A 14,497-nucleotide genomic window follows, 5' to 3' on the forward strand; every position below is an offset into this window, starting at 1 on the left:
AGAGACAGCTACAGGCAAGAAGAGCTATGCAGGCGTACTGCTATTTGGCATGAGGCAGAAAAAATGACCTGACAAAGCTTTGATTAAATAGTGAGACTGGAAAGCACATCCCATGCCACTCTACAGACTTCATTATTGTGCTCTGTGGTGATGGAGCCCCTCACCCCTGGACCAGATAGCATCTTGCAGAAATTTCTGTAAGGATTGCTTCTCTTGGGGACAATATATAATCCCTAAAAATGTAAGAAAGGCTCTTTTTTTTTTTTTTTAATCCGAGTGGATGGACTTGGCAATGAACTTACTGTGGTGTATTCAGAGAATTTGTTATGTATTAAGCTAAAGACACGGTGTGGTGTATAATGCATTATATGTACCTGTAGATTGATATGAAATTGTTCTGAGGATCCAGAACGGTAGTTTCACTTTCAGTCTGATATATCCTCTGTATTAATTCTGAGAATGTCTTAAAGGTTTCTAAAGATGAGAGTGGGCTCACAGAAAGTGAATCCAGATATTCTCATTCTTGGGGTAGCTGACTAAAAGGTAATTACAGTTCAGCTTAAGAAATAAGGTAATAGACCTGGTAGCTAAAGGCTGAAATCTTTATTGTCTGTGCTTAGTCTTTGTTACTAATCACAGCAGAAGATGCACGTTTTATGTTTGTGTCCTTCATGATTAAGTGAAAGCTTGATCCTGCTTTGTTCTAGGCAAATATACTGAGAAATAATCTAGGATTTACGTAACTGAGGTTTTAAGTAATAAGATTTGAATGTTAGCCCTACAGTCTTAAGTGTCCTGAAACTATTGACACCTCGAGCATTTGAATTCCATTGTCCTTATAGTGTGAACAGTCTCTTGTGTATTTGTAAGGTAATTTTTGGCAACACTTAGTAATGGCCAAGATGTGCATATACTAAAGAAAAGATAAATTTGTTCACCTTAATAAAAATGGATTAAGATGTGTGGTGAACGCTGCTATCCTGAGATACATAATATTTTTGGGATATGTGAGTGGGCTGCTCTGAAAACAATGCCTCCTATTTTATCACGTTGTCTCACGACGGTGGTGGTACAGCAGCAGAGGTTGAACCTTCCCACCAGGATTCCATTACGTGCTGTTGCTGTGTGACAGACGCAAAGGGGCAGTCTGACAAAATGGCGTCTGACATGAAGTGTTTGTGAAGCAAACACGTGCCACTTAATTCATCCCCACGGAATAAATGACACCTATTGACAGTCATCAATCCTTGCTGAATGTTTATGGGGACCAACAGTGGATGTGAGCACGGTGAGGCGGTGAGTGGTGCGTTTCAGCAGTGGCAACAGCAATGTGAAAGGCAAGCCGTGTTCCAGTCAGCAAGGAGCATTTTTACAAGTGTGGCATGCAGGCTCTTGTTTATTACAGGTGAAAATGCATTGCTAATAGTGACTATACTGAAAAACAGTGTTTTGTAGCTGTGAATTTGCTCTATCAGATAGTGTTGTGCTCTTTGAATCTGTTGTGGTTTTCATGGGGAAAAAAAGAGACATTATTTTTGGAGGAACATTTTTTTGACTAGGCATCCTTAAGGATTTCACAACTCACCCATAGCTGCTATCCTCTACTGAGATGTTCATATCCTCATTTTATATTCCTTTAGTTTTTCACCAGGAGTGCTGGAAGGATGCCTTTGCACCCTACTGTATCTTCTCTCAGCTGTATAATGACATTCTTGCAACCAGATACCTTTTTTTTATTTGTGGAAGAAAGTACAACTACAATAGCTGTTAGTCCTTGTTGGTTCAGGTATTGCATTACTGGCAACCTGAAGTCCGAAATCTGACTTTTCCAAAGCTGAGGATTGTCACTGCAGCACTGTATTGCACCATTGTCTTCCCCACCCTGCAGTGCAGTGCTGTTGAATCGCTGCCCAGGGACCTGGTTGGGGTAATAACCTGCTAGGGGATGTGGAGGATGATGGTTTAGTTAACTTTTTCTGTGTCGAGACTGCATCCATCCTTCACAGTGACAGATACCTGGTGTTTTTACAGCTAGCTTGGGGTGATAGATTATCAGACTTCATGATGAATTTTACATGTTATTAATATACAGGTTTTACCTGATGAATTTGCTTTCGAAGGCATTTGAATGATTTCTGTGGATTTTGTTTTTTTTTTTGTCACCATCTTTATCAGAACAGAAATGGTATTTCAGACAAGAATTTATACTTAGCATTTGAAACTAGGTTCTTTGATACTCTGGGCCTGTTAAACGTGGTGATTGCAGCACCTACTTTACCAACTTCTGACTTCAGTGGTGTTTTGACATTCCTGCTGGCATGCATATAAATTTACTCCCTTCTTGTACTACTTTGCTTTGAAAAACTGTTTCTTAGCTTTCCTTTTGATAACTACATTTTAATTGCACACCTTTCTTGAGGAATTGGACAGTCTTATGATCTTTGTATGCATGTTGGTTTAGCTGTCATAATCTACGTTTTCTTTTCTTCTTTGAAATCATATGTTGCTGTATCCTTCAACTCTCCTTTAAAAGTAAATGAATTGTAGTGCCTGAAGGAAAAGTGAGTGCATGCTTGTTTTAAGCTATTTGCTGATGTCGAGATTCAGTTTAACTGCTTGCTATGTCTTCTGCTGAGAGGGTAATAACTGCTCAGAAGGAGATGTTTTCCAAGAAATTCATCTACAGAAGTCCTTTCCAGATGATATTTGGGTTTGCTACATGCATTGTATCATCACAGTTCACAACCTTTTGTTGCTCGCACAGTCCCAGCTTGCTGGACTTGAAAGAATGTTAGTGCTAGTTCCACTAGGCCACTAAAAAAAGAATCCCACTTAGTTTAGAAGGAACTGGGGAGAGAAATAGGCTTTCAGATGATTTGCACCCTGAGAATGCCCTTACAGTTCATAGACCCTTGAATTTGAGTGCATGATGGATTAGAGTCTACCTATATAATTTCAAGCTATTAATCAGTTCAGTGGTGTTGTACTGGTCTGGAGAAGTCTTTCAAAGATGAGGAAGCGTATTTCAGGTGACTTTCAGGGCTGGTTTATCCTGAAGGGTATTTCTCATTGTATTTCCTTCTCTGTTGTAGGATCATTCAGTGCCTGGGTTAGTTATGTATAATTTCCTTCAGTTTGGGTCTGAGAAATCTTATACCTCCTCAGTTACTGCACTTGCTTGCATTGACTTCCCTTCGCGCTTAACTATAAATGCCATTTTTTCTAGAAATGTCTCTTGTGCTTTGGAGTGTTTGGTGATGTTTGTCATGGCTCTTCTCCCAAGCTTCGAAGAAATGCCCTGTAAATTTTTTTCATTTTGCTCTGTCTCCTTTATCTGTGAGAAGTTGCAGCATTAATTCTGGGTATTTTAGTCTTTTTATCAAGGCTAACAAGTCCTGCAGGGCTTCGTCTTAACATTTTAGAAATTGTGCTACCTACTGAGCTCTCTTTGTTTTAGCTCTGGTTGGCTTTGCTGTTTATCCTTAACAGGTCCCCCTGGCTAATGTAAACTTGTCAGTTAGAACTGCACTCAGGTGGCTGTGACATCTTGCTGTTGCCTATTTCAGTAGATCTTTCAATGCATTGGTGATGTTATCTATGCATTTTCACTTATCTCTTACTGTGTTGTTTTTTCTTGCTTTACCTTTTGCTTTATGCAGTTGTTTTTTTCCTACTTCTTAGTGTGGAGCTGGTGTTTACAACATCTCATTTCCCTTCTTATGCACTGTTCTGCTGCTGCAGGGATTGTGCCATGGAAGCATCGCTGTTACGTGACAACTAGACAGATCAGTGTCTCCTCTTTCTGGAGTCAGTCTGAGCTTATTGCTGAAACGCATGTTAAGTTTTTGCAGTAATATTTCTCAGTGTGCTGGGGATTTATTTTAAGTTTGAACTGTGGGTGATTTGGGGGGAGTGGGAGGAATTTCTATTGCTTCTCAGTCACTATATATGCTTTAACATTTTCATCTCATTCTTTCTTCAAGCTGTTTCCAGGTGGTTCCCTTTGAGGAGATACAAGGTAGTGTAGCACAACATACATATATATATACACGTGTATGGAAACAGTGCTCTATTAAGAGTTTCAGTAGCAACGGTGGTTCAATTTATTTTCTTAGCATTTTGACTTTGCCAACTGATGCCTTGCTTCTTTGTTCTTCTTATCATCAATTTTTTCTTTGAAGACTTTTTTTCATTAAAAGGTATTTAGGAAACACTGTCCAACAGTGTTTGATGTCAAGTAATTGTAGACTGGGTCTTTGTTCTCATCTTGGTTAGCTGTCTCGTGTGTAATGTTGCGTAACTGTCAGTTTTATGTATTGTACTTCAAATGCATCTTGGTGCAATTAGGCAGTAATTGATTCCTAGGGTAAAATTAATTTATTTCTTTGTATTATCCTCTTTATTAGCCACCTTGGCACTGTAAATATGTAAGGGCTATTTTTATTTATTATTTTATTTTCAAAGGAATATATAGGCTCTTGTCACTGGAGTTTATTAACTACACATGTGGATTTTGGCTTTGCGACCATTGTTTTCTATACAGAAATATTAGTTATGCATTTTCATTGCCAGGTTCAGCCGAATTTGTCTAAAAAATTTGAGTCTGAAGCATTTGTCAGTATATCAGGAAGTGCATGGAGAAGAAATCAGTAATTGAGTTTGGGATGTTTGATGGAACGGGGAAAGGATGAAGGGAATCTTGGAAGTGAGAGGGTTGAAATCACTGCTTAGGTAAAACAGACTTGAATACTTATTTGTAGGAAATTAGTTTTCATTGGTCCTGCTGTTTTTGACTTTTAACAAATAATTATATCAAAAAAAACTTGCATTCTAACAAAGAATTTTAGTTTGTTTTTTTTAACAGCCTTTTTGCAAGATTTGCTGGGTTGTGTCACTTATTATTACCTTGAATTAGTATATTCTTGAGTCTTTGTGTGTGTTGGTCCTCTTCTGCTTTACCCTCAATTTGTAAGTTGTATTCCTGAGTGTTCTTTCTGGTGAGCAAATAAGCGCATTTTAGGAGACTGCAAACGGACAAAAAAGGGCTGAGGGAATTATAGTAAGGGGCTGTGAGCTTTTCAAAAATTGCAATGAGGAGCAGAGAGCAGCCAGCCAAGTCGGAGAATGACAGTCCCTGTGTATTGAACTTCAGGATTTGTTGCAACTGAGACAAGGCAACTGACCCTCGACAAACCTAGGAGCAATGAGCAACCTGCAAGAATAAACAAGGCAGGGAGCTGCCTTAGACATTGTTTCAATTCTGTTCTGTCTGAAGTGCTTTGAGTTTATTTGCTATTTAACAAGTTAGGCACCAGTGGGTATGCTGAAGATAGCAAATGTCATTCACGTTTAAAAGCCTGTGTTAGTCGTCTTTTCTATTTTTTTTTTTTTTTTTGCAGAACACAGTGTTGGGGGAAAAAAGGTCTGAGAAGCTCCATGTCGAAACTTGGAATTTGGATTTGGTCACACTGTGTAACTTATGGTTTAGCCACTGACCTCTAGAATCACTGCATTGTTTTCTCTAGCTCTTCCTGCATTTAATTGAATTTCACATAGCATTGGCATTGGTTTGCATTTCAGCTGGTGTAACAGAGTATCCGTCCTTCTGACTGGTCAGAAAAAACATGTGGCATACCCAGAAGATGCTGCTATAAGTAGGAAAGGTATAAGGAATAGATATGGAACTTTGCATTTCTGTGGCATTATCATCAGTATTTGATTATGGAGTTCATTAACCATTGTATTTCCAGTGCATTGTTGTGTCTTCTGCTTGGAGTAAGTTCTTAATAACACAAGTTTATTTGGTTGTAGCCACTGATGATGGAAATTTAAACACAAGAATTACTGGTTTGAGGCTGTGCCACTGGATTGACTCAGTGCCAGCCCAGAAAATTGATTGCTTCCACTGAGAACTGAATGGAATTTTCCTTCTGTGTGTTTCAGCGACTGTTGTTGAGAAACTCAGCAGTCAGTATTGAAATAGCCTTGAATTTGGTGAAACTGTTCTGTTTTTCTTACTCTCAGATCATAATTTCTCTGTATTACTGCTGAACTTTTCTGGTTATCACTGCTACTAGAAGATAGTTTGTCCTATTTTAAGCCTAGTGGTATGAGCTCTCAAACTAGCTCTTCAGCTTCAAGAGAATGTGCCTTGTTATTCTGTGGATACGCAGAAAGTAATGTGTTTGAGATCTGAGCACTTCCTAAGATGTCAGAGTTCCTTATTTTTGAGATATGCCATGTGTAAGTGTATGCTGCATCACTGCAAGCCAACTCTGCCACCAGACAAGGTTAGGGATAATAATACATATTGTATAGCAGCATATATCTTTGATACCAGACAGCAGAAAGATAAGATTGCCAAATATATTAAGATATATTTAACTCTATGTACTGCTTCAACTTTTCGGTTGCCATTTTGTTCCCTTTCCCTGTTCTGAAGTCTCTTTGTTAGTCTGAGATATTCATTTCAGATGTCTATTTCCTTCCCTGCTTGCTTGCACCTTTCCTTAGGGGTGAGAACATAATGCTTATCTTGAGGCTGGAAGTATGCTGTGGACTGAAATGCAGGACTTGTTAACTGAAGCTGGCTTTCTCTTTGAATTTGCCCTGCACTTAACAACCTCATTTGTTGGAATATTGAGGCTCTTTGAAGACCAAACAAATGACAGTTGGCTTGTTGTTACTGTATGCCTAGGGGGGTGGAGTGTGCTTCCCAATGGCTCTATTGAAATAAATGGGTTATTTGGAGAAGTTAGCTCTTGGTTATTGTCCTACACATCCTGTACACGCATAGCTGCAAGACACTTAGGCCTTTCTGTGTGTGGGGGAGGATGTCATGGAGGAACTCGATGTTGAAGTACTCAACTGCAGTATCAGATTGAAGAGTTGCCATTATGTTTGTACTAAGTAGACAAAAGAATAATTTATTTTGAAGTTTAACTTATTAATGTACTTCAAAGAACCATACATTGGAGCAAGGTGGTACTTCTAAAACTGCAAGAATAATAATGCCGAATATATCCGTTATGGGAAGCAAATAAAAATCAGAGTGATATGAAATAGGAGTACTGAGAAATATGATTAGATGTATCTGTTCAGGTTTCTAAAGATTACTACCAGGTCTGTGGAGAGCTGGTTAAGTACATTGCGCTGCTTCCTTCTTCCAGCTGTTTTTGAAATGAAAAGAAACTAAAATTACATATTTCTGAGATAAGTAGTCCTGTAGGTAATCAAGGGATGCTGATTTCTTCATGTTTAGAAGTAGGAGCGGAGGACTTAAGATAAGGAATTAATATGGAATCTACTTTATTAAAATGTATGTCCTGGGATCTGATTTTATTTTTTAAATTTCTGGGGTATTATGTTGACTTCATTGCACTTACTACAGGAAGTACTTTGTTCTGTAACACAGGCTCCTGGTGCCACTGCCACAAGAAAGAGAGAGCAGAAATAAACTTTTATCAAGAAAGAGATCTAGATGGATTATCTTGTCTTTTTTTAACCTATCTTATGTTTTGCTTATTAGCAAAATGGACAAAAAAAGCTGTGTCTTTTTAAAGTGTCAAAATAATTTACTAAATATAAAAACATATATCTTTATCTAAAAGAGAACTAGTTTTCTCAAGTGTTGTAGTATAAGGAGTAAATAGTTGTCTATACTAAGCTATTGATGGAAAAATAAACTGTTCAAAATTTGCTTTTGGTGGGAATTTATCCCATTTAAGTTATTATATATAGTTTTGTAGAACTATTGAATAGTTTTGTGTTTAAAACCAAGGCCATGACTAAAATGACCTTGCAAATGAAGATAGATTTATCAAAAGAATCTTTATCCTTGTGAAGTAGATGTAAAGAAATACAAGTATTAGAACAAGTGAGATCTTAGTTGAGTTGTTCTTTTGTTCCTTCAACTCTCAGTTACCACGGTGCTGTAGCAGGATAGCATAGCTACAAGGGAGGCATTGCTGCTGTTGAGATGCCATTGCTGAGGTTTTTTAAGAGTTTCCAGTACAATTTACACCTCCTTCTGTGATAACTCTCCAGGAATTTCTTGAAGAAAATACCGAGGAAATGTGCTTCTGTTTTAGAAGACCAGGAATGTTTAAGATGGCTTTCTAGGCTCTTTGGTCCATAGCTATTCCAGGAGCTGTATAGCTTTCTTTCAAGGCCAGCCCCTCTGGTAGCGCATCCGACTGGCAGCTTGTCAGTTCAAGCCAGTAATTTACATCTTTGGTGCTAGTCAAAGCTGTCAGCTTAATAACAGCTTACCAGATAAACAAGCTGGAAGGACTTATTTTAGGTCATTAGTATGGGAAGGTTTACATATTGAATTGATATTTATCACTGAGACTATTTAAGAAGCTAAGTCAGTTTGAAGGAAATTAGTAGTTTGCTTAGCCAGCTCTCTTTGTATGCACAGCATAGATCATCAAGTGCTGGAATAAGTAATGATAGTCACTTCAGATAAGGAGCAGTATTAGGTAACTTTTGATTCTTGAGGAAGTAGAGGGTCATCTGTTTTTTTTTAATCTTTTATTTGTTATTTTAGTCAAACGTGGCAAGGAGAAGGACATCTCCATATGGCACAGCAGGAAAGATGGAATTTGCATTGACTTCTATCACCACAAGAAATCAGTCGATAAAGAAATACCACAAAGTGATACTAATGAATCAGTAATGATCTGTTTACAGTGATTGGGTTAGTATGATCCAATACACTGGGGACAGGTATACTTTGCAGGCATCTAAGTGACCAGTAATACTACATGGAAAATAATCAATTCCTAATGTTTTTGTGCCAGTTTTTCCCCAGAGCCACCAAAGTGGTTCACTAGTTGTAGTGTGGAAACCTCTTACAGATATAAGTAGTCAGTATATGGGAGTTACTCCTTCCACCCCAGAACTGTATTGTTCTCCTAGCACAACGTGTAAGGTAGGCTTTGCCTCGTTTGAGTCAAAAAATCAAGAGTTAGTGATCAAAGATGATAGCTGTGTTGTAATCATTCTCTAAACTCTGCCAGCAGAATATGCTACAAGGCCCTAGTGGACTGCTTTAGGGCTTGGGTTTTGTTGTGTTCTCAAATTAGAATCAGTCTCAAGCATTTTGTGGTCAGGAAATGCTGCAAGTCACTGGGCATGGGTTCAGCACTTTGGTGCAGTGGTCGTTTGTGTCTCCTCAGTCTTCATAGAGCCTTAGTGATTTCTGGTTAAAGAGCTGATGGGTTTAGTTCTCCAATTGATAAAGCTGAATACAGTTATGCCATAAGGCCTTAGAATGTGGAAAATTTGCTTTTTAAGTTAGAAATGTAGTGGCATTTTAAACATTAAACATTTTCAACTGTTAATAAGCAGTGTTACAAGCTTTCTTATAATATTACTGTTCTGTCTGAAAGCATTTAATTGCTGAAAGCAGGATCATCTACTGTGTGATGTACTGCAGCTCTGATACTGAAACAGAAACATTTTGAAGTTACCTATTTTGATAACAGTCAGGACTAATTGCATTCACTGTTGCACATCTGTTTCAAAGGGGGATTGTTCTTTTATCTCTTTTAAAATCAGCTCTATCTGTCTTTAAAAATGTTTAATGAATAAAATGTGTCCCAGCAGGTAAGGTGTTGTAGTAAGCTATGTATAGCTAAACTAAAGATCTGGAAGTTCCCTTGTTAGATGTCTTAAATATTTAATTTCTTGTCTGTATTACCAGTTTTTGAGCTTCTGTTGTATGAAGAGTTACTCTTATTTCTCAGTGGAAGTTGTTTTTTTTGTACTGGAGGAGGAAAGGAAATGGATAGCTTTTTGAGGTGAACACCTGGGCATTGGAGAAAGTACAGTTGCTTAATCTGTTTTTAGAAACCAGTCTGGTAGGTATAAAAAGTAAATATTCCCCAAAACACTTAAATATATATATATTTAAATCTATTACATCTTGGTAAATGCAGGTGAAATCAGGTAAATGCCTTTACATAATGTGCCCCTTTAATGCTTATTCTGTAAATTGCCTTCTTGGCAGCTCTACAGTGTAGAATAAGATGGATAAACTTTTGTTCCTGTTCCAAAATGCTGCATGTGAACATGTCAGCATTGCACGAAGGCTAACTTGGTCTTTTTTCCCTCCTTTCTCCAGTTTTATCAATCTGATGTTAGTTAAACCAACTGTTAAATTAATGAGAGCACATTTGAAAAATGCTGTAATTATGAAACATTCCTTGTTAGTGCTTTTTGGAGTGAAATTGTCCTTCTCTGGATCCTGTGTCTGCTGAGGAGTTAGAAGGATGTATTTCTAACAATGATGGATTCACTGTGAGAAACTGCATTCAGCTGCCTTGTGAAACCCTTGCTGGGTCTTCAGCTCAAGTGATATTCCTCAAGAACCTAATGCCGTGGCTTCTTGGGTCCTAAAAACACACATGTACTTGCAGCCATGGGATCAGTTGACATCTCTTTGGTTCCGCTTCAGCAAAGCAGATAGATGTTTAATTTTATCCTTATTAAGCAAATCTATGTGTAAATTCTCATGAAATCACTGTGACTTGATACGTCGTGTGTTCTGACATATTGTAATGAAACGGCAATGCAGTCCCTAATGCAGATCCACGGTTCTCCCACTATGACGTGACAGCTTGTTGCAAGTCTATTACTGCTTTTTATTATTTGCCTTCTTATTTTTGAGCATACCACAGTACTGTGGTGATTGCAAAACTAGCCAACCAAAACAGTGCACATCATCTCACGTGGCATGCCAAAATGAAAATGGCATTTTTTTTATCTTTGCAGATTTGTAGCTACCACAGCTTTAATGATGAGTAGAACTACTCACTCAGGAAAAGAAGTATCATGGTGTCTAAAGACAAGCAACACTGAATATTTACTTCATATAAGGCAGTGTGTGGGAAACATTTGCATACTGAGTGTCCGAGCAACACCCTGTGTCCTGTTTCCTTAGGTTCTCAACAGGAGATGCGTAGAAGCAGCCGTGATGACAGGCCTGGCACTCAACTGCACCATAAACAAGAAATCCTTGTTTGACAGAAAACACTATTTCTATGCAGATCTGCCTGTAAGTATGCGGTGTAACCAGTCCCTTTACAGCTGTAGGAAAGGACAAGTCTGGAGTATGGGTGGTGATAGGAAAAGAATCTTTTGATTCATTCGCTGTTTTTTAGTCAGAGTTCTGCTCACCCCGACAAGATGCTGTCCTGTGCCCTGATGAATAGACAACTGTACCCTGGTGCTCATTGATTGAATATGATTGCTCTGATTGCTGACTCCTTGCTTAGCTGCACGATTCCAGTGGCTTAACATAATTGAATTGGGAGCTGGAGCTGCTTTGCCCCTTAAGTTTTCCATTCCTGGTGCTTAGTACTAATTGTCTGTTAGGATAAAAGCAGTCTGATAATAGTCCTTCATTGACAGTGAATGTATAACAAACACAAGTTTCAGTGGCATAAACATCATGGTGTCTTTTTTTTTTGTGCTCAAGGATCTGAAAATATTTAATTTCCCTTTAAAACTTGCTCAGTCTGTTCCAATAATTAAAAAGAAAGAAGGCAACCGAGGGCTGGTTGGTAGCTTACATATTTGTTAGGAAGTGTCACTTGAAATCAAATGAAATTTGCTGCATTTGGTGTTGGTGGTGTAGAAACAGTGAAATAAAGAAGAAATTTTGTCATTGCAACAGGGTACAGAAGTGTTTAAATCTTTTTTAAAATAAATTTTAATGAATAGAAACTTCTTTCTAATTTTAACTGTTGTCCTTTCTATCGGCTTAGTCTGATTTTTTGAGAACCTGTCAAAAGAGGTACGCTAGTTTTACTTTGTCTGATTTGAAGCTGAAGACCTGTTGACTGCATTAGAAGAAAAAAATCTGTTTCCTTTTTTTAATCTGAGAAAGATCAGTCATGTTAGCTTATCATCTTTTTAGATGAGGTATCCCAGACATCCACAGAAGCAGAATAGGAGATTGTTCAGGTCCCAAATAAACACGTAGAGGTGCTGTGTTATTAACCACATTGTTCTTCCTTCCACTCTTTGTTCTGGCATTAGAAATACTTTGAAGTTACACAAAAAGCATTCAAATACACTTATTTCCTATCTTGGAAGGAAAATGAGACCTAGACCTAGACTTTGGTTCTTTTTTTTTCTGTGTTGCAAGTCTTAGCTTCCCTTCTGTGAAGTTAATGTAACTGCTCATTCTGTTTCTGGGGATGTCTTTGCTAATATTTGTGAGCCATTAAGAGAGGCCATTTTGTGGGGGCTTTGTAGGGAGCTACTGGGAATGTGAAACACATCATTATCACTTTGAATTATCAATACTTTGTTTACTTGTAAAACTTTCTAAAAACCCATTTCTAGACCTGAAGGAGAAAAATGAAATGGTAAGAAATAAACACAACTTTCAGAATTCTTTTACACATCTTAAAGAAACATCACAGGTTTATTTGCATGTTGATGTTTGAATGGATGTTGAAGCCTTTGATGTTTCTGCTAGTGAAATTAAAGGAACCTCAAATATTCTTACAATTTCTGCTGCTATCCCTCTTTTGCATACACACTACAGGAAAAAGTTTTGCCATCCAAAAGAAACATCATGTGTGTTCAAAGGAGAAAAGTAAGGTGAAAGAAAGTGTACAGCATCTTGTGGACAGCCATTGTCTGTGAACATTAATTATAGGAGCCTCTTGTTAAATAAGGATGGAAATTTGGTCAAGGAGATTCTGATTTTATTAGCTTGGAATGCATAATTCTGGTTTTCTAGTGACTGACTTCTGTAGTTTAAAGCATTGGCAACAAACCACCCGATCTGCTTTTCACAGTGCAACAGTATAGTTGGGAACTCTGTAATAAGATGCAGAGTTTAGGCTAATGAGCTGTATAGAGCTGATAAAATAAATCCTGTTCTTAGGGTCTTTTGACAATGGGATTATTGTTACTTGTGAAAATAGGGCTTTGGATAGGAACTGAGATTCTTGTTATTTATTGTCACTCAGCATTTCAGGCTTTAAAAATTCATTTTAATGAGAAGGTTTAGGAGATGAGAAGAGCTGTGTGGTTAGTATAGCCTGCATTGAGTCAATTATTTTATGTTTGGGATTCTTTTTGTGTTGATTATGGCTAGAAGGTCATGCACTTCATTGCATTTTTATGTTGAGCTATTCAGTGTGCCAGACCATTGTCCTCTATCCCATTGCACTGTCACCATCTCTAAATCTTAGGGTGAACCCTTCCTCCTAGCAAAATATGCAAATGCTTCTCCCAGCTCATTGGCATCTGGCAGATTTCTTTTAGTTCTCACTACTGGGGGCATAAGCAGGCTAGCAAGGTCTAAGAGATAGGTACCCTACCTTAATGCAGTAATGGAGCCATCTGTGTAATTTTACATCAGTGCAGTGATTGCAATCCCTTGTCACTGGCAGCCCCATCTCTGGCTAGCAGTTTCCTCTTTGCTTGGAGTCCCAGATATGAGGTAGCATTTGTTAGCTGTGTGCTCCACGTGGGGTTGCAGTGTTTGGCTTTTAAATTGCTGCATTAATAAAACTGAGTTTTGTTGTTTTCTTCTTTTTATCTATTTATTTATTTTCCCTGCTGCCTCGCTCTCTTCCACTCTAATGAGTAAGTTCTGAACTGGCATTAAGGGAGATTCACCCTGATAGAAAGATGAGCAATAGTCTCAGCTTGGAGATTGAGTACACTCACTGTCTTCAGACAAAATTTAACATTATTACAGGACCATGAGTGTGTAAGAACCTCTTCTGGCCTATTTGCTACACCAAGGCAGTATCAATGAAATTTGTCATCATTGGCAAGTGGTCATGCACTTGATTATTGACTGTTTCTATGTTAGTATAGTATTGTATGCTTGCCTGTATCAGGGTGAGCTCTTAGTTTTTTTTCTCAGATCTCACAGGTAATTTGAATTCTAGTCCCATCTTCTAGCTTGCTTCATTCCTAACTAAGCAAAATAACATCTGAATTTGCCTGTTTGCATGTGTTCCTTCCTCTTACATAGGTCACTGTGGAAGATATTGCAATTTCAGTTTAATGTTCTTAGTCTATAGTACTTGCACGTGGACATGCTGCTGCTTTCTATAATGTGAATGTTTTATTGGTGTATAAAGTTGATTTTGTTGACAGGCTGGCTATCAAATCACTCAGCAAAGAGTTCCTATTGCGGTGAATGGGAGTCTGTCATACAGTCTTTGCAAAGATAACAAAATGAGCCAGATGGTGACCAAAACTGTGAGAATTAAACAAATTCAGTTGGAGCAAGACAGTGGAAAAAGTCTCCATGATGATGCAAGGAGCCAAACTCTCATTGACTTGAACAGGGCTGGTAAGCTTGGACCATTCTCTTATTTTTCTCCTCCTTTCTATAGTAAGATGAGTTTTTAAAAGTAAACCAATGACAGAAAACAGGTGAAAAATAAAAACAGCCTGTTATCTCTCTCCTTGAAAATGAAAACACAGTACACTTGAAGCAGGGGAATGTTTAATA

At 38.0% G+C, this 14,497-nt stretch overlaps 1 protein-coding gene across 4 annotated transcripts in view; it reads left to right on the forward strand.

Moving 5' to 3' along the window:
* GATB (glutamyl-tRNA amidotransferase subunit B) overlaps positions 1 to 14,497 on the forward strand; it is a 45,865-nt gene that overhangs the window by 4,254 nt on the left and 27,114 nt on the right. For all 4 annotated transcript variants that reach the window (XR_016465741.1, XM_031588896.2, XM_031588897.2 and 1 more), the window contains exons 3-4: positions 10,949 to 11,062; positions 14,137 to 14,335. Coding sequence is in view for 3 of the 4 variants with exons in the window: in XM_031588896.2 (XP_031444756.2) it covers positions 10,949 to 11,062; positions 14,137 to 14,335 (313 nt within the window). In the remaining variant the exon portion in view is untranslated. The remainder of the gene's footprint in view (positions 1 to 10,948; positions 11,063 to 14,136; positions 14,336 to 14,497) is intronic.

Source organism: Phasianus colchicus, chromosome 4 (assembly GCF_987193195.1).
Source record: "Phasianus colchicus chromosome 4, bPhaCol1.hap1.1, whole genome shotgun sequence".
Lineage (NCBI taxonomy): Eukaryota > Metazoa > Chordata > Aves > Galliformes > Phasianidae > Phasianus > Phasianus colchicus.